Genomic DNA, 21230 nt, shown 5'->3' on the forward strand with positions numbered 1-21230 from the left:
AGGGAGACAGAATTTGAAGCATGCACCAGGCTCTGAGCTGTCAGCACAGAGCCTGATGTAGGTTTTGAACTCATGAACCCTGAGACCATGACCTAAGCCAGTCAGCCGCTTAACCGACTGAGCCACCCAGGCGCTTCACATTGACTTTTTTTTAATGTTTGTTTTGAGAGAGAGAGAGAGAACACCACACAGGAGTGAGAAGGGGCAGACAGAGAGGGAGACAGAGGATCCAAAGCAGGTTGCGTGCTGATGGCAGACAGCCCAATGCAGGGCTCAAACCCATGAGCCGTGAGATGATGATCTGAGCTGAAGTTGGATGCTTAACCCACTGAGCTACCCAGGTGTCCCCAGTTTGACTTTTATGTTGAGTTTGAGAGTTCTTTATATATTATAGGTATTAATCCATTGTTGGATATATGGTTTGTAAATATTTTCCCCAGTCCCTGTCTTTTCATCCACTTCACATGGTATTTACAAAGCAAGATCAGTTTCAAGTCATTACATTTTTCTTTTATGGATCATTCTTTTGGAGTCAAGGCTAAGAACTATTTGCTTACACCTAAATTCCAAAGATTTTCTTTTGTTTTGTTCTAAAAGTTCTATAGTTTCATATTTTACATTTAAGTCCACAGTCCGTTTGAGTTAATTTTTTTTATAAGTTGTCAAGTTTAGGTTAAGTTTCATTATTTTCCCCTATAGATTTCCATTTTCTCCAGCATTTGTTGAAAGGCTATCCTTCCCCTATTGAATTGCTGTTGCATCTTTGTCAAAAATCAGTTGGACATTTACATGTGGCTCCAATCCTGGCTTCTCTGTTCTGTTTCATTGATCTATGTGTCTATCCCTTCATCAATACTACATTGTCTTAATTACTGTAGCTATATAGTAAACCTTCACTTGGGTAGACTTAATCCTCCCACTTTATTCTTGTCAAGATTGTATTAGCTATTCTAGGGCTGTGCTTTTCTATATAAACTTTATAATGAGCTCATCTGTCTCCAAAAATCCTTAGAGAGATTTTGATAAAAATCTCATTAAGCCTATAGATCCACTTAAGGAAAAATGACATAATCACCATTATATCTTTAAATCCACAAGATCAGTATGATTCTCCATTTATCCAAGTTTTCTTTGATTTCTATCATACACATTTTATAATTTTCATTATAGAAATGTCAATCCTGTATGTGGTTTGGGAAGTATTTAATTCACATTGGAGTGATCATAAATGGAATTATGCTTCTTCTACCTTTAGTTTCTGCAGGTTCATTGATCTATAGAAATGAGATTAATTTTTGTGTATTGATAGTGTATACTGCTTGTGTGCCAAACTCACTTATTAGTTACGGGAGTTTTGTTTCTGCATTTCTTCCTTTCCAATATTCATGCCTTTATTTTTTATTGTCTTATTCTAGTGGCTAGAATTTTCAGTTCTATGTTAAATAAGATTACTGAGAGCCTTATTCCAGATCTTAGAATAAAACCTGTAGTGGCTCACCATTAAGCATGATGTTAGTTGTAGGATTTTTGTAGATGTAGATTTTTGTAGGTGTAGGATTTTTTTTAGATTTTATCAAGATGAGGTAACTTGCTAAGAGGTTTTGTCATGAATGGGTAGTTTTCTTAGCCTGTTGACACTGATTTTTGAATTGTTGAACCAGCTTTGCATACCTGGAATAAATCCCATCTGGTCATGGTGTATAACTTTTTATACAGTGTTGGATTTGATATGCTAAAATCTTGTTAAGGATTTTTGCATCTAAGCTCATGAGACACATTGGTCTGTTGTTTTGTTTTCCTTTCTCCCTCCCTCCCTTCTTTTCAGTCTTTTTCTTTCTTCCTTTCCTCTCCACCTCTTTCCCACCCCACTGTTTGTCCGACTTTGGTGTCAGGGTAATATAGTCATAAAATAAGTTGGAAACCTATATCTGTAAAAATTTTATGCTTTTTCACTAGTTCCAATTGGATTTTCCTTCAAACCCTTGAACATATGTGTAATAACTGCTTTAGAGCCCTTGTTTCCCAATTGCATTTATCTAAAAAAATTGTTTACTATGGCCTTTTAAGCACAAGTTGCATTTTTGTGTTTTTTAGCATGTCAAATATATTTTCAAAAATCAACTTTTTTTAATTTTTAAGTAGGCTCCATGCCCAATGCAGAGTCCAATGCAGAGCTTGAACTCATGACCCTGAAACCAAGACCTGAACTGAGATCAAGAGATGGACACTTAACTGACTGAGCCACCCAGGCACCCAACTTGGCAGAGGTTTATTTACATATAAGGGAATAAGCCCATATAAGAATATAGTATAATAAATTTTGACAAATGTAAACATTTGTGTAACCAAATTCACAACAAAAACATAGAACACACCCAATACCCCCAAAAGTTCTATTTTATCTCTTCTCATTTATTCCTTACCCTACTTAGTCCCATGCAACAATTGGTCTGCTTCCTATCACTGAAGATCAGTCTATTCTAATTTCAAATCAATGGAATCATACAGTATGTGCTGTTTTTATTCTTTTACGCAGCCCATTTTTGTGATTCAAATATACTGTATCCATAGCTTATTCACTTTCATTGCCAAGTAGTATTCCATTTTGTAGACATGTCACAGTTTATACATTTATTGACTGTTGATTGGTATCTGGGTTTTTTACAGTTATTATTATGAATAAATTTGGTATGAACATTCACATACTTGGTTTTTCCAAAGTGATTATATTTTATATACCCACAGCAGTGTATGAATTCTGCTGCATGACATTCTCAACAATCTAATTTTAATCATTTTAGAGCATAGAGTGGCATCACATTGTGGTTTTCATTTGTATTTCCCTAATGAATAATGGTAACATCTCTTCATGAGCTTGTCATCTATTTGTCTTCTTTGATTGTGTCCAACTGGATTGTCTTATTGTTGAGTTATATGTGTCCTTTATATATTATAGATAGGATATTTTCAATAGATGTGCTTGGCAAACATCTCTGTGGCTAGCCTTTTCGTTTTCTTTTAATTTTTTTTAATATGAAATTTATTGTCAAATTGGTTTCCATACAACACCCAGTGCTCATCCCAACAGATGCCCTGCTCAATACCCACCTTCCCCTCCCTCCCACCCCCCATCAACCCTCAGTTTGTTCTCAGATTTTAAGAGTCTCCTATGGTTTGGCTCCCTCCCTAACCTTTTTTTTTTTTTCCTTCCCCTCCTCCATGGTCTTCTGTTAAGTTTCTCAGGATCCACATAAGAGTGAAAACATACAGTATCTGTCTTCCTCTATATGACTTATTTCACTTAGTGTAACACTCTCCAGTTCCATCCACGTTGCTACAAAAGGCCATATTTCATTCTTTCTCACTGCCACGTAGTATTCCATTGTGTATATAAACCACAATTTCTGCCTTTTCATTTTCTTAACAATGTCCTTTGAAAAGTAAAAGTTCATAATTTTAATGAAGTCAAATTTATTTTTTATTTTATAGTTAATATTTTAAAAGTCTGTTTAATGAACTTTTGCTAAACCCAAAGTAACTAAGGTTTCTCCTGTTTTCCTCTCCTCAATAATATTGCATTTTTTGATCCATGAACATGTTATATTTGCCCACTTAGGTCATCTTTAATTTTTCTCAGCAATGTTTTGTAGTTTCAGTGCACAGATCTTGCACATTTTTTAGTCCAATTTATCCTAAGTACTTCATAATTTTTAATGCTATTAAAAATGGTATCTTAGAATTTTCTATTTCTGATTGTTCGTTAGTAAAAATAATTGATTTTTAACATTGACCCTTGTAGCTTGCAATCTTGCTTAACCTTTTAGTTCCTGTAGCATTTGTGTGGCTTTCTTAGGATTTTACAATCACATCATTTGTGAACAAAGGCAGTTTTTACTTCTTTCTTTTCAATCTGTAGACATGTTTTGACTGCATTACTGCAATGGCTAGAACCTCCAGCACAAAATAAAATAGAAGTGATGACAGCAGAAATACTTGCTCTTTTTCCATTTAGGGAGAAAATTTTGTTTTCACAAGTTTGTTTAAGATAACCTTGATCAGATTGAGGCATTTCCCTTTTATTTCTAGTTTGTTGAGAACTTTTATGACAAATGGATGTTGAATTTTCTCAAATATTTTTTCTGCATCTACTGAGGTGAACATATAATTATTCTTTTTTAGTGTGATAATAAAATGAGTTAACACTGAGTTTTCAATGTTAAACCAGTCTTGCATTTCTGGCATATACTCCTCTGGTTATGATGCATTGTCCTTTTTAGATATTGTTTGGTTTGACTTGATAAAAATTTTAAGAATTTTTTCACCCATGTTCTCGAGGTTTAGGAGTATGTAGTTTTCATGTAATTCCTTTCCTATTTTGTTTTGAGATAAGGTAATGCTGTGCTCTTAGAATAAGTGGGATGTTATTCTACTCTATTGCTACATTTTGCAACAGCTTGTGTAGAACAAGTACTATTTCTTCCAGAAATGTTAGGTAGAATTCACCAATAAAGCCACCTAGGCCCGAAGTTCTGTTTGTGGGAAAATTTCAAGCTAAAATTAAATTTTATCATTAGATATAGTGCTATTCAGATTTTCATCTCTGCTTTCGCCTCTCTAAATTCTCTCTCCTCAATTTAAGAATACTGGGTTTTGTATGGGTTTCCTGGCTCACATGTTATTTCTATGCAGTAAGTTTGGGCAATCACAGGGCTTACCTCATTGTTTCTCTTCTTTCATGGACCTTTGTTGTCTGTTGCCCGCTCTCTGAAAAGTACTGGTCATTGTATGTTACCCAGTGTTTGAGTTGTTAAAAGTTGGAAGGCAAATCTCCTCTACTTCTTCATGGCCAGTTGTGGGAGTCAGAATTCATTTTTATTCATTCATGAAACATGTTTTTTGCTACATATATAATTCTGAATGATTATTATTTTCTCTGGCCAATGAAGATACTATCCCACTGTTCCATTACCTCTGTTGAAAAGACACTTGTTAAACTTTAACATTCCTTTGAAAGTAGTATGTTTTTAACTTCCAATTCTTTTAAGATTTTCTTTTTCTTTGATTTCTATAGTTTTACTCTGAAGACACTAAACTAATTTCTTTTACTTTACCTTGCTTGAAATTCACTGGGCTTCTTCAATCTGTGGATTGGTATCTTCCAATAGGTCAGAAAAATTCTCACCCTTTATCTCTCCAATTAACTTTAGCCCATTCTTCCTTTTTCTCTAGGACTCCAAAGATATATCAGACATTCTCATTGAATCTTACCTTCTTCTGTATTTTCCACAATTTTTTTCTCTGTGCTATATCATGGAAAATTTATTTTTTATTTCTTCCAAATTTTTATTTAAATTCTAGTTAGTTAACATATAGTACAATATTGGTTTCAGGAGTCGAATTTAGTGATTCATCACTTACATATAACACTCAGTGCTCATCATGACAAGTGCCCATTTTATCCCCATCAGCCATTCCCCCTCCCCACTACCTCTCCTCCCATAACCCTCAGTTTGTTCTCTATAGTTAAGAGTTTCTTATGGTTTGCTTCTCTTTTTCCCCCTTCCCAAATGTTCATCTGTTTTCTTTCCTAAATTCCACACAGGAGTGAAATCGCTTATCAAAGATAATTTCTTCCACTTCTTTCTCTTTTCTGCTATGCATAGTTAACTGCCAAACATGTCCACTGAGTTTTAAAACTTTGCTTGCTGTATTTTTCATGTAACTCTATTTAGTTCTTCAAATCTGTACCACTTTTTAGTTTTTCTTTCCCTGTAGGTATTTTCCAGTTTGTTGATCATTTTTTAAACCCCGTAAGTAAGTAGAGTGGTTTTTTTGAGTAATCTCTACACTCAATGTGGGACTAGAACTCACAACCTGAGATCAAGAGCCACATGCTCCACCAACTGAGCCAGCCAGGCACCCCCCAAACCCGTGTTTCCTTTTTTTTTTAAAGTAGGCTCCACACTCAATGTGGGGCTTGAATGCATGACCCTGAGATAAAAAATCATATGCTCTACTGATTGAGCCAGCAAGGTGAACCTCTTAAACCCAGTAAGTATAAAAACACATCTCTGATAATTTTTTTAAGTTTATATATTTTGAGGGGGCAGAGGGCAGAGCGAGAGGGAGAGAAAGAATCCCAAGCAGGCTCCATGCTGGACACAGGGCCTGACCTCACAACCATGAGATAGGACCTGAGCTAAAATCAAGAGCTGGACACCTAACTGACTGAGCCACGCAGACACCCCTGATAAATCCAAATCTAAAGTCTGTGCAAATTTTGTCCCTATCCCCCAACTTGTATTACCTTGTTTACTTTTTATCTTTGACTCTGTGTCCATGATTGCGCTTCAAAATTTACTTTTGGTGCTTTTCAAGACCCAAAATAAATGTCTTCCTTCAGAGAAGTATTGGGATGGCTTCTGCATGGTTCATGGGGGGAACTTCCAGTTGGGAACCACCTCAAATTATATTTGAGTGTAAAGTTACCTGGCTCACTCAGATTCTGGTGCTTTAGGTACAAAATCAGTTTAAGTCCTGTTTGAGGTCACAACTTCCTAAAAATTTTTTTGTCCTTTTCTTTTTCTATAGTCCCTGAATTTGGGGCTGGGTTTAGTTCTAGTTCTCTGTTATTGTGAAGATGTAAACTTTTGGAGTCCACCTTAATGTAGGATTTCCTATAAGATTCTCCAACCTGAATGGGCACTTGTCTTTGCCTTTTACCTCCTTTGCTCCATGAGCCACTGTATCAAAGTGGGAGGTGTCAGGCACTTTCAGGTCAAAACTGCCTGTTTCTCTCCATGTTCGCTCAGCTCTGGGTTAAGGTTTTCCACGAAAGTTTGGCCTTGCAATTCATCTTCTGTATTTTCAGATGTATATTAAAGACATGCACATGTAATCTTTCAAGATCCATCGGCAATGCAGTGATAAAAGGTAGAGTATTTTTTAACTTATGAGAAAAAAAACCCTTTATTTAGCAGTAAAAAATTTTCAGCAGGGAGGTTAATTATAATGGTGTGTGATATTCCTAAGAACAGGAAATCTCTGCCAAATTCTTAATGCATTAATGCTAAATATACTTTTCCTAATTGAATCTGTTCTTTTTCACTCTCCGGAGGAAATAAATTTTTAAAAGCCCAATGTGCTGCTAATAGCACAGTTTTAGGCCTGGAACTAATTTGACCCTGGCCTTTTATGCAAGTGACTTCATTCATGTTACAACTCAATGTCTTTGCCTGTTAAATGGAGATAATACTAAATTATCTTCATTGCTCTTTCTAGTTCTAAAATTTTTATGAATCTATAGATGCTTCCACATTTCACCTCAACACCTATAATAGACCTTATGAAACAATAATAGTCCTCTTCCCACTGGCACAATCCTTCCATAATAACAACCCAGAGCCACTTGCTACCAATTGACTGGAGATGGCACAAATCCTATTTGTCATCTCTGTTCTTATCTTCTGAAATATGGTTAGACAACATTTCTACTGTGTTATATCCTTAGTAGCTTTTCTAATAGTTCTAATAGGCAAAGAATTAGAAAACAACTCCCTAAAAGATCATTCTCATTTTTGGGGATTGTAGAAAATTCAAGTGTAGAATTCAAATTCTTCTTTGGAAAAAAAAAATAATGGAAATCATCAGGTAAACCAACACACAGAAGTATTCTCAGGTCATTATAAAAGCATTCTATTAAGTGCAAATAAGCATAAGACAACTGATAGTGTACTTCAGGTAGAGAATATAAATTTTAATAGTAATATCATAAAATAAACAAACATATAAAAATCAAGTATTTAGTTTTGGATGTTAGAAATAATATACATAATAAACTCAGCACAGTCCTGATAGTGCTGCAAGATAAGATTTTACTGTTCAAATTACAGATTATGCCAATTGGGCTGCTCTGTACTCTGGGTTTCAAAAATTATGCTTTTATTACTAAAAGCATCTGGACTTAAGACATCTCTAATGAAACCTGGCATATTGCAGTCGAAACTGTGTGACCATCATTTTAATGACCATAATGGAAATAAAATAGGCAAACATTTCCCCCCTTTGGAATATTAGTTACCCAAACTGTCACAGTATCAAAATAAAAATGATTCTTTTCTCCTTTTTCTGTACTGCCTTGGAAGCATATACACGAGAGGAAGTTAAAGCAAAAAGGGCAACTTTATGATATATGCTATGTCGATGTTAAAATTCACAGACTGATTTTTAGATATAATATTCCTGATTCTGGTCCTTAAAAAGAAACAAGTAATTAACCAACTTTTTTCAATATCAGGAAATAAAATTTTGCTATTTTTCCATAATCAAATTTTTCAATGATTTCTAAGACCATTTCTATAGCCTGTTCCACTGAACTAGTTCAGGAGACACACTGGTTGAAAAAGGACTGAGAATATAAACTTTAAGGCTAAAAATTCCATCTTTAAAATGTAAAAATTTAAATAGAGCCCTTGACAAGGTTATTATAATAACACCAAATTGCTGGCTATGAAAACATGTAGACAGAAAAAAAGGTCATGCTTAAATATTTAAATGAAAAACCAGAGGCAAGTCTTTCATAACTTAAGTAATTCTTTCAACCTAAACACACTTGCTGAAATTGAAAGTTACCTTACTGCACTGGTAAATCTTTTTCAAAACCATTAAGTCCAGTTCTGGATCAATGTCTCTTATGCTTTGGTTGGATAATTTAATAAATATTCTGTAAGAGGTAACTATAGAACTTAATGAACAAAATAAAATAGATAAAATACTAGAATCTTAATTGAAAAATGGCATGTTTCTCCATCTTTTTCATGCAGTCAGCATGCCCACCTTAAATCTGATATTTGTATAAAATTGCTATATTTCCCACTGCAGCTTGTTTTCCTGATGAGCCAAATGTAAATGCTTTCATACAGTTGAGGATTAAAGAATTTTCCAATAATTATTCATCATTATCTGTAGAAAAGAAAAAAAAACTAGTTCACTTCATTGCAAATCAAACAGTATAAATCTTCTTAGCAAAAAACTCATTCTTTTTCATGTTAAAAGAGCTTTAATGTTTAAATGTAGCTTTTATTTAATATCACTTAATATTATTTAATATCACATACTCAGTGTAAAATATGCAAACAATACAATGAAGAATAAAGTGGGAAATAAAAATCACCTATAAGACAGATAACCAATGTTAGTAATTCTATGTAAATCTTGTTATATTTCCTCCTTAAAGCACATAATGGATGGATGAATGGATAAGTAAGTGCTAAAGCAAGATTATAAAATGTTAAGGGCAGAATTTAGGTGTTAGATATGTGGGTGATAAATGTAAACTTTCAACTTTTATATATGATGAAAATTTAAAATATGTTGAGAAGGAATAAATCATGGATATACTCCATGTCAGTTTCAGTGTGTGCATATTATTTTATTTTATGGATAAGGCATAATTAAATTAGCCATTTCTACTTATAAACACTTTGGTTGCTTCCAATTTTTCTTTATTCTAAAAAAACACTGTTGAATGAATTAAACAGACTGCTTGGTTTAATCCTACACAATAATCACTATGTTCCACACTCTAGCAAAGGTGATCTTTTGTTAAAATCCAAGCATCAACTCAAATCGCTGCACTGCTTAAATCCCTTCACCAACTCCCCACCACCCCAGCATAGAACCCATGTTCCTTATGTGGATTGCAAAACCCTTCATGATATGACCTTTTAAATATTTCCAGCCTTATCTACTTTCATCACCCATCTTCTCCAATTGTCCATAGAATATATACTTTAGTAACACTGACTTGGTAATAGTTCCCCTAATAAATTTTGCATGGCTCTATGTGTAAGTACACATACTGATTTGGGGGTAAATTCCCATTCATATTTCAAAATCCAAATCTGATATCCTCTCCTCTAGGAGAACATTTATTCCAATGTTGCTGGATCATTACTTCAGGCAACACATGTTATTGCTTCCAATGGTATACTTATCACTCTGTACTATAATTTACTTTTTACCCTTTCAAAAGGTTTCAAATAGAAAATTACAGAGAGAAAATTAAGGAACACACATGTACATAATACCTAGAATTAATAAAATTTAATTTGGGGCCATATTGGTTTGGATTATTTATTAAGAAAAACAAATTACATACAGATAGAGAGTACCCTTTTCCAATCTTCTTGACCTTTCTTCTTGGCCAAGGTCATTATCAGTATCCCCAAAGTGATGTGTATCTTTTCCTCCCATGGTTTTTTACTTTTATTGCATATATGCACAGCTAAATAAAATTGCTTTTAAACATTATATAAATGGTACCCTTTCCTACGTATTTCATTCATCACATTTGTGGGGTTTACCCATACTGATAAAAACTTATTTCATTTGTTTTAACTGATATATAGAGCTTCATTACATCAACACAGCACAATATTCTAGCTAAAATGAATGTGGAAGAAAGGTATGTGTTTCCTTTTTAAGAAACTATATGCTCTGACTGCCAAGATTGATATTCTACATGAGGAGCTGGTGGCCTCTGCCCTTCTATGGCTGGCCACAGTTATACTCCCTTCCTTCTTACAGGAATTTTTTAGGAATAATATAAAATAGTTAACACATTTTACTAGTTCTATTAGACTTCTGACTCTGGATAGTACTTAGCAATGGCCTAAACAGCACTGATTTTACCAATAGTGGCAGATGTAGACGTTTACCAAACCTATACTCTAATAGTTTCAGGCAGCTGAAGACAGGCCATCTTTTGAGGACTCAGATCATTTCCGATGAAATAAAACAGAAATGTTTCAGACAATCTTCTTTTTAACTTATTTCTTAATGACACTGATACCACTTTTGGGTGAACTAGATATAATTTACCTATCCTCTCCCTTCATTAATCTCCCTCTCTCCTAAAACAGAAAATAAAAGTGTGTAAGCACCATATGCAGATGACACAATTTAATTACTATTTTCAAACTTTTTTTTAATGTTTATTTATTTTTGAGACAGAAAGACAGAGCTTGAGTGGGGGAGGGGCAGAGAGAGAGAGGGAGACACAGAATCTGAAGCAGGCTCCAGGCTCTGAGCTGTCAGCACAGAGCCTGACACGGGGCTCAAACACACGAACTGTGAGATCATGACCGGAGCCGAAGTCGGACGCTTAACTGACTGAGCCACCCAGGTGCCCCTAATTATTGTTTTCTAATGTGGCCTAAAAGAACAACTACATCGAGGGTCTAAGTATTTCCAATAAGAATGACTCTGAAATAGTTATTCTAAATCCATTTACTGCCTTTTAACTGTTTAATGATTAACAAAACAAAATAGCAAGTTAATTTATTCATATAGTTCCATATAATTTTATAACCAGCTTAGTGAGTTCATATATTAATAAGTTGTAATGTTTTAGGGGCTTCAGTAAGATATTTTTAGAAAGGTTTCCAGGGTAGGCATCTGACTTTATCTGCTTTATACTTTTTCTAAGCTAAAGGAATTACTGACAGGCTTTATGATACAGAACTTCAGGGTCCTCATTCCCTTTTCAACTGTGTAATACAGAAATTCTGAAATTGTTTCTTTTTCTTTTTTTAGATTGAAGACTAACTGATACACAACACTGTATTAATAGCAAGTGTACGACATACTGATTTGGTATTTATATATGCTGCAAAATGGTCACCACAATAAGTCTAGTTACCATCTGTCACCATATAAAGATGCTATAGTATTATTAACTATATTCCCTATGCTGTACATTATATCCCTTGTCATCTTTAATAACCGGAAGACTGTCCCTCTTAATCTGTTCACTTATTCCATCCATCCTCGCATCTTCCCACTCCTCCAGCAACCATATGTTTGTTCTCTGTATCTATGAGTCTGTTTTTGCTAGGATTTGTTTCTTTTGTTTCTCAGATTCCACAGGTAAATAAAGTCATATGGTATTTGTCTTTCTCTGATTTATTCCATACAGCACAATATGCACCCATGTTGTTGCAAATGGCAATAATTCACTCTTTCTATGGCTGAGCAGTATTCTACTGTGTACACCTGCCACATCTTCTTTATCCATTTATCTATGGACATTTACATTGCTTCCATATTTGGGCTCCTGTAAATATCACTGCAAAAACATATGAATGCATGTCTTATTAAATTAGCATTTTCCTTTTCTTTGGATAAATACCTGGAAATGGAATTGCTGGATTGTATGGTAGTTCAATTTTTAATATTTTGAGGAATGTCCTGATTTCCATAATGGCTGAACCAATTTATTCACACCAACAGTGCATGAGAGTTCCCTTTTCACTACTTCCTTGTCAACACTTGGTATTTCCTATCTTTTTGATAACACCCATTCTGACAGGCATAAGGTGGTATCTTATTGTGGTTTTGATTTGTATTTTGCTGATGATTAGTGATGTGGAGCATCTTTATGGGTGCCTGTTGGCTATCTTTACATCTTCTTTGGAAAAGTGGCCGTACAGTTTCTCAGTCTTGTTTTAATCTATTTTTTTCCATACTGATTTTTATGAAGAAAATATATAATTTAAAAAATATATAATTCTTTATATGTTTCAGATATTAATCCCTTATTGCATACATCCTTTGTGACTATCTTCTCCCATTCAGTAAGCTGCCTTTTCATTTTGTTGATTCATTTTGTTTTCTTCACTGTGCAAAAGCTTTTTAGTTTATGTGAAGCCACTTGTACATTTTTGCTTTTGTTGTCCTTGCCAGAGGAGACAGATCCAAAAACTACCTATGTTTTATTATTGCAGTTTTATGGTTTGAGGTATTATTTTGTCTTTAATCCATTTCTTAAAATTAAAAAAAAAATTAATGCCCATGTGGGAGGGGCAGAGAGAGAGAGGGAGACACAGCATCCAAAGCAGTCTCTGCACTGACAGCAGAGAGTCTGATGTGGGGCTTGAACTCATGAACCGCAAGATCATTAATGACATAGCCAAAGTTGGGGCTTAACCAAATGAGCCACCCAGGTGCCCCAGTCTTTAATCCATTTTAAGTATATTTTTATATATGGTATAAGAAAGTGGTCCATTCTCATTCTTTTACATGTACCTGTCCAGCCTTCCCAATTTCACTTATTTTTAAAAAATTTTTTTAAATGTTTATTTATTTTTGAGAGAGAGAGGATACAAGCAGGGGAGGAGCAGAGAAAGAGAGGGAGACACAGAATCCGAAGCAGTCTCCAGGCTCTGAGCTGTAGTACAGAGCCTGTCATGGTGCTTGAACCAATGCATCGTGAGATCATGACCTGAGCTGAAGTCAGATGCTCAACTGACTGAACCACCCAGGTGCCCTACCCAATTTCACTTATTGAAGAGATGGTCTTTGCCCTGTTAATTTCTTGCCTCTTTTGTTGTATGTTAATTGAAGATACAAGCATATAAGCATGGGTTCATTTCTGGGCTCTCTATTCTGTTCCACTGATATTTGTGTCTGTTTTTGTGCGAGTTTTGGTTACTACTGCTCTGTAGAATAGTTTAACATCAGGCAGTTTGATATTTTCAGGTCTGTTCTTCCCCCCCCCCCCCCCCATTTGCAAGCAATATCTTTTATATCCCTTAACTTTCAGCCTGTGTGCATTTTAAGATCTGAAGTGAGTTTCTGGACTTTTTCCTCTTTTTATTTTGTTTATTTATTTATTGAGAGACAGAGCATGAACAGAGAAAGGGGAGAGAGAGAAAAATTCCAAGCAGGCTCTGCACTGCCCCAATATGAGGCTCAAACTCATGAACCTGTGAGATCATGACCTCAGCTGAAATCAAGAGCTGGATGCTTAATTGAATGAGCCACCCAGGCATCCCACTTTTTCTTCTTTTTATATACATACCTATATATACATAGCCTATATATACATTATATATACATAGCCTACCTATGCCTTCTGATTGGAGCATTTAGGCTACTTACACTTAAAGCAATTATACGTAAGTATATATTTATTGTCATTCTGTTGTTTTCTGGCTGTTTCTGTAGTTCTTCTCTGTTCCTTTTTCTCTTGCTCTCTTCTTCATGATTTGATAATTTTCTTTAGAGTTAAGTTTGGATGCCTTTCTCTTTATTTTTTTGTGCATGCATCATTGGTTTTTGGTTTGTGGTTACTGTGAGGTTCATATATAACAACTCATTTTTACTTCCCCCACGTCATGTTGAAGTTTTTGATGTCATATTTTATTTTACATCTTTTTCTTTACTATCTCATAAGTAATTATTGTAAATTTAGTTGAGTGTTTTTGTCTTTAACCCTCATATTAGCTTTATAAGTCACTGATTCACTACCTTTTCTATATGTTTGCCTCAACTATTAAGATTTTTTTCTTTTACATAATTTTTTATTCCTAGTTATGGCCTTTTTTTTCCTGTTTAAATAAAGCCCTTTAATATTTCTCTTTGTAAAGCTGATTTAGTAGTGATGAATCCTTGTAGTTTTTGTCTGGGAAACTGTATCACCCCTTCAATTCTGAATGCTAACCTTGGCAGGGAGACTATTCCTGTTTGTTTGTTTGTTTGTTTGTTTTTTCCAACTCTCTTCTGGCCTTCGGAATTTCTGCTGAAAAATCAGCTGATAGTCTATAAGGGTTCCCTTACATGTAACTTTTTCTCTTGATGCTTTTAAGATTTTATCTTTAATTTTTGACATTTTAATTATTATGTGTCTTGCCGTGGATCTCTCTGGGTTCATCTTGTTTGGGACTCTCTGTGCTTCCTAGATCTGGATGTGTCTCCTTCTCTAGGCTACGGGAAGTTTTCAGCTATTATTTCTTCAAATAAATTTTTGACCCTTTCTCTCTCTCTTCTCCTATTGAGTCACCTATAATGGCCAATGTTAGTACGCTTGATGTTATTGTAGAGGTTCCTTAAAGGATCCTACTTTTCTTATTTCGTTCTGTTGTTCAGTTTGGGTGATTTCTAATATCTGTTTACAGTTCATTGATCTATTCTTCTGCATCATCTAATCTATTTATTCTCTCTAGTGTGTTTAGCATTTCTGTTAAAGTATTCTTCCTCTCTGATTGGTATTTTATTTTCTATCTCTGTTGAAATTCTCATTGTGTTCATCCATTCTCCTGAGTTTGGTCAGCATTTTCATGACCATTATGCTGTACTCTTTATCAGGTAGATTGCTTTTCTTCATTTTCTTTAGTTCTTTTTCTATGGTTTTGCCTTGTTCTTTTGTTGGCACATATCCCTCCAACTTCTCATTTTGCCTAACTCTCTGTATCTGTTTCTATGTATTAAGTGGATCAGATACATCTCTTGGTCTTGAAGTAGGGCCTATGTAGATGTCCTGTGGGGCCCAGAAGCATGATCTCACCCCCACCCCCGGCCACTAGAGCCAGGTGCTTCAGGGAGCACCTTTGAGGGCTGCATATGTCCTCCTGTTGTGGGATCTTCACTGCTGTGGATACACTGGTGGGTGGGGCTTGTCTCTGGTCCAGATGGCAGTGAAGCCCAGCCAAGAAACAGGGTTCTACAGAACTCTGAGTGGTGCATGGCCCCTGGCATTAGCTGTCCACAGGAAGGATTCCATAATGGCTCCTGCCAGTGCTGGCATTAGCATGGCAGAATAAGTAAAAATGGCTGCTGTGCGTGTCTGTTCCTGGAGAGAATCCAGCAATTGCTCTGAGATTAGTTAAGTATTCTCCTTCAATTGTGGTCTATGTGCTTTTTTATCTGGTGTTTTGTGTTGGTTTCCAGGTCTAATGAGTCTGCACTCAACACCTGTAAGACTGGGTTTTCCTTTCTGTATAGCTTTACGTTGATTTCCAAAGGCAGATGTTTTGGGGGCTTGTCTCTCTTATGCAGAATCTAAGGGCTGAGGTGCCTGATGTTGAGAATCACTCCTCATGAAAAAGTTCTTTACCTGTGAGATCCCTCCTGACCATGGAGTCCTGCAACTAGAGTGTGGTTTTTTTTCTGTAGTGAGACCCTATCTCTCCCTCTTCTATACATCTCAGTGCTGTCCCTTGTTGTGGAGGCTCCATTCTTCCACTTTCTAAGTCCCCTTCATCAGAGGGAATTATTTCAGAGTTGTGGATTTGTTGTGCCTGTGGGAGGAGGTGAGTTCAGGATCCTCATATGCTGCCACGTTGAACTCTCTCCCTGATAATCACTTCTTGAAAAGAGTATAAGCCTATCCTGATTTCTGGTGTTTTGCAGGAGAGACAGCCTTCTGTGTAGGCATATATCCTTTTGAAGCCACTCAATTATCCAACAACAACAAAAAAAGTGTCAATTTTACCTTGTGGCTTAGTCCACAGTTATAGTTCTCCACTTAAGGAGCAATACAAATAGGGGTGCCTGAGTGGCTTAGTCGGTTGGGTTTCCGACACTTAATTTCAGCTCAGGTCATGATCCCATGGGATTGGGATTCTCTTTCTCCCTTTCCCTCTGCCCCTCTTGTGCACACACTGTCTCTCAAGATAAATACTAAAAAAAAAAAACAAAGAAAAATTTTCCAAATATTTATCAAGCAAAGTTGAACCCCAAGTACATTGTTGATTACCTAAAAAAAGCAGTACTGAAATAATACCTATAGAGAACTGACCAAAGGATAAACAGTCTGAATATAACTAGTTTGGTACTATTCACAGATTTGCATAAATGGAGTCATTCTCTGGCTTATACCATGTCCCACTAAGAGAAAGAGGCCCATGAAATCCAAACATTGTAAAAATTACTGAAGATAACTTTTAGTTTATTATAGTACTATTTTATAAAATAGGGTCCAAGATCTCAATAAAATCAGAAATCTTCAAGTTCCAGATGTTTAATTTTTATATGTTAATTTTGATAGCAAAAATATTATTTCAATATTTAGAGGAAAATCATATTTTACAGTAATAACTATCAACTGACACATATTTGAAAGACTAACACTTGAGTTTTTCACTGAGGTCTATGGACTTAGATTCTTGAAGAAATTTTCCCCTTTAAAGGAATTCACAAGTTATTAAACTTTGAGGAACACTACTGTTGTGCCTTTTTTTCAAGAATCATGGGAAAATTGTTACTTTAATACCAAAAATAGCTGTCCTCTGAGTGACATGTTTTGTCTCAAGAATACTGTGACTCATGTAATTAACTAGGTTTCCTGCTTTGTGAGAAAGATAAGCACCAAATTTATGACATAGTCTCCACTAAATGTGGAGAACCTCTGAACATTAAGTTTGTATTCTCACCTCATTCTTGGCTTAATATTCATTGCTTATGCTAATTTGCCTGATAGGCTTTCCCAAGCATTTTTTAAAATTAATTTTATCTTGTACTGTATATATTTTTAAGTGGAGTGTTAAATTTTTTGAGACAAGATAGAATACAAATAAAACTTAGGAAAATCTATATTGTTAAAAATTAAGCATGAACATTTTAAACATTCTTTAAATCCTCATATCATTTTAGCATATAAAAATATCTTTAAAATAACAGGATTAACAGTAACAGATATTCTAGAATGGAATTCTTATTCAGAATACTCAGAATCAGTTAACAAATTCACTTAAAATATTAGGCTCGTTACTTCCTGATGAGATACCTAAAAACCAAAGACCACAAATTATTTATCTTGATCACCCACTTCAGTCACTAAACTTGGTTTCAGAAACTTTAAACTTCTTACAAAAAAAAAAAATGTGCCCAGAATAAAGATTCATACAAAAAAGTCAAAAGAACCCAGTAGATAAGCTGTCAGTGAAATTCCAGAACTATCAAGATATTTTGTGTCATAGAGCATCTTCATTAGATAAGTCTATACCTCTACTTTGAAGAAACTATTATTTATTTGGCTATCTAAATTTGGACACCCTCCCCCCCCAAACACACACACTCAAGGAGGAGAAAAGAATCAACAGTAGATTAGCAGATGCAGAACCCAGTGGCAATCTGGAAGACAGGGTAATAGAAAGCACCCAGGCTAAATAGCAAAAAGAGAAAAGGATTTTTAAAAATGAGGACAGGTTAAGGGATCTCTTGGACAACATCAAGTGAATAAACATTCATATTGTAGGGGTCCAAGAAGAAGAAGACAAAGGGGTAGAGAATTTATTTGAGGACATAACAGCTGAAAAATTCCCTAACCTGGGGAAGGAAGTAGAGATCCAGGTCCAAGAAGCACAGGGAACTCCATGGAGGTCTACACCAGGACACATAATAATTAAAATGTCAAACGTTAAGGATGAAGAGAGAATATTAAAGGCAACAAGAGAGAAACAATAAGTTACCTATATGGGAAAACCAAAACTACTAGCTAATTTATCAGCAGAAAATTTGCAAGCCAGAAGGGAGTAGCATAATATATTCAAAGTTCTGAATGGAAAAAAAAACCTATGAAAAAAGAATACTCTACTTGGCAATATTATCGTTTATATTTGAAGGAAAGAGTTTCCCAGACAAACAAAAAATAAAGGAATTTATTACTACTAAACCAGCCTTACAAGAAATGTTAAAGGGAATTCATTAAGCTGAAAAGAAATAGCTATAATTAGACATAAGAAAATCATGAGGGAGAAAAAAATAAGTTTTTTAAGAATGTATTTGGGGGCTTTTGGGTTGGTTAAGCATCCGACTCTTGCTTTTGGCTCAGGTCATGACCTCATAGTTTATGAGATCAAGCCACATATTGACAGCACAGAGCCTGCTTGGGATTCTCTCTCTCACCTCTCTCTCTGCCTCTACTCTCACATGCACATTGTCTTTAAACAAACAAACAAACAAACAAACATTAAAAAAAAATACTGGCTCTGCTCCAATCGCTTTTTAAAAAATAGGTAGACTAGTATGTGGACCCTGAGTTTGTCTTGTCCCTGAACCGCAGCTAGATCAGCATCAAACCATTTCAGACACCCAGGAAATTGATCTGAGGATTAACACAACAATCTGCATCATTAGAGCCAGAGAACTTAGCAGGTATGCAGAGAGATGAACTGAGGGAGAGAAAAGCCACAGGGGTAGGGAGCTGTTTTGAGAGAGAGAGGACAGAGAGAGAAAGAGAAAGGGGGAGAGTGCAGCACATTGGGATTGTGCAGAAAAGCACTCCCCCCGAAAGTACCTGGAGAGAAAGGGTGAAAACACTTGCAGGGGACTACACAAGAAATCTGTTTCCCAAAACCATTGATGGGGAGAAAGGAGAGATTTCAGTACCACCAGGATTCTATAAATGGTGGAGCAGAGTCTGAAGTTCCGGAGTTCAGTGTCTGGTGGTGTTCCAGTGAAGAAGCAGAGTGAATCCCTAGGAGCAGGCAGCAGGGTCTGAGGGATCCATGTGCCACATGGGGAGAAGCGGTTTCTCTGCTTGGAATGCATTTGGTAGAGGTCATATAGCTCCCTGCAGGCAAAAGTCCTGGCAGAATCCAGAGAGCTGCCATGTTCAGGGATACTGGAACAAAGATGCCAGAATGCAGCAAAATCTGGTACTGGCTATGTGCTGTGATTTACCATAAACTCCGAGCCTCTGCTGCTGCATGATCACATAAACGTTTTCTGGGACAAGCTGGCACCTGGCCATTACTCGGGGACAGCAAACCCTCCCCCAGAGAAACAGTGTGTGTCCAAGCCAAGGGGGTCTCTAAAGTGTTGGGTTTTAAAACACAGTCCCTCCTGAGATAAAACTCTGGAGGCACCACCTGGAAGGCAGCTTGGAGACATACAGGATAAAGGCAAGAAGCAGACAGAAGCCAGAGACAAAGAAAGGGTGCTTGACTGCATGTCAGTGAGAGAATATAATTACTGGGCCAGAAACTAGAGAGCCAGGTGAAGCCATGTTCACTTTCAGAGCAGGCCAACACGGATCAACCCCAGTGAACTAAACAGTGCCACCAAGTAGAGAACAGAGCTGTTACACCAAGCCCCACCCACCTGCACCCCTGGAAGACCAGCACAAATCCCTTCCATCCGCTTAGTCATTGACTACAGTGTGCTACAAAGTTTCAGTTATAGGGGAAACTGAATGTAACTTCATTCAAGTTTCATTCTGTTTGCTGGTGTATTTGTTCATTTTCTTTGCTTCTGCTTTTGTTTGTGTTTTCTTCTTTTTCTCTTTGATACAAAAGAACAAATTTTTTTATTCTATTGTATTTTATTTTATTCAATTTCATTATTTAAAAAATTTTTTAAAAATTTTAACGTTTATTTATTTTTGAGACAGAGAGAGACTGTGAGTGGGGAATCGGAAGAAAGAGAGGGAAGCACAGAATCGGAAGCAGGCTCCAGGCTCTGAGCTGTCAGCACAGAGGCTGACATGGGGCTCAAACTCACAAACCATGAGATCATGACCTGAGCCAAATTTGGACGCTTAACCAACTGAGCCACCCAGTTGCCCCTATTTAAACTTTTTTTAACTTTTTTTTTTCCTTTCTCTTTTTTCTCTTTTATATCAAGCTTCTCCCAACAAGAAGACTGAAAAACACCTAGGATCTAGCTTCCTTTATCTGATATTTTTTGTTTTGTTTTTATGTTTTTAATTTAATTATTTAATTAATTTTTTTCTTCCCCCAAAATTACAAGATGGAGGAATTCACCCCAAAAGAAAGAATAGGAAGAAATGATGGCCAGGGATTTAATCAACACATTTATAAGTAGGATATCTGAACTAGAATTTAAACCATTATTAATCAGGGCCCCTGGGTGGCTCAGTCACAGTTAAGCATCTGACTCTTGGTTTCAGCTCAGGTCATGATCTCATGGTTTGTGGGTTTGAGCTCCACACCAGGCTCCATGCTGTCAGTTAGGAGCCTGCTTGGGATTTGCTCTCTCTCCTTCTCTCTCGGGTCCTCCCCTGCTTGTACTCTCTCTCTCAAAATAAGTAAATAAACTTTAAAGCCATGATTACAGGGGCGCCTGGGTGGCTCAGTCGGTTGAGCGGCCGACTTCGGCTCAGGTCATGATCTCGCGGTCCGTGAGTTCAAGCCCCGCGTCGGGCTCTGTGCTGACAGCTCAGAGCCTGGAGCCTGTTTCAGATTCTGTGTCTCCCTCTCTCTGACCTTCCCCCGTTCATGCTCTGTCTCTCTCTGTCTCAAAAATAAATAAACATTAAAAAAAATTAAAAAAAAAAACATGATTACTAGAATACTAGCTGGGGTTGAAAAAAGCATAGAAGACACCAGAGAATCCCTTTGTACAGAAATAAAAGAATCTAGTCAGGATGAAATTAAAAATGCTATAACTGAGATGCAATTGCGAATGCAGGCCGTGACAGCAAGGAT

At 36.1% G+C, this 21230-nt stretch overlaps 1 protein-coding gene across 8 annotated transcripts in view; it reads right to left on the reverse strand.

Annotated features, from left to right (window-relative positions):
• Positions 1-7729: 7729 nt before the first annotated feature.
• The window catches only part of NEK1 (NIMA related kinase 1), a 216960-nt gene continuing 203459 nt past the window's right edge, over positions 7730-21230 (reverse strand). For all 8 annotated transcript variants that reach the window (XM_049631313.1, XM_049631305.1, XM_049631310.1 and 5 more), the window contains one exon: positions 7730-8961. In XM_049631313.1, the coding sequence (XP_049487270.1) occupies positions 8948-8961 (14 nt within the window). In that variant the 3' untranslated portion in view covers positions 7730-8947. The remainder of the gene's footprint in view (positions 8962-21230) is intronic.

Source organism: Panthera uncia, chromosome B1 (assembly GCF_023721935.1).
Source record: "Panthera uncia isolate 11264 chromosome B1, Puncia_PCG_1.0, whole genome shotgun sequence".
NCBI lineage: Eukaryota > Metazoa > Chordata > Mammalia > Carnivora > Felidae > Panthera > Panthera uncia.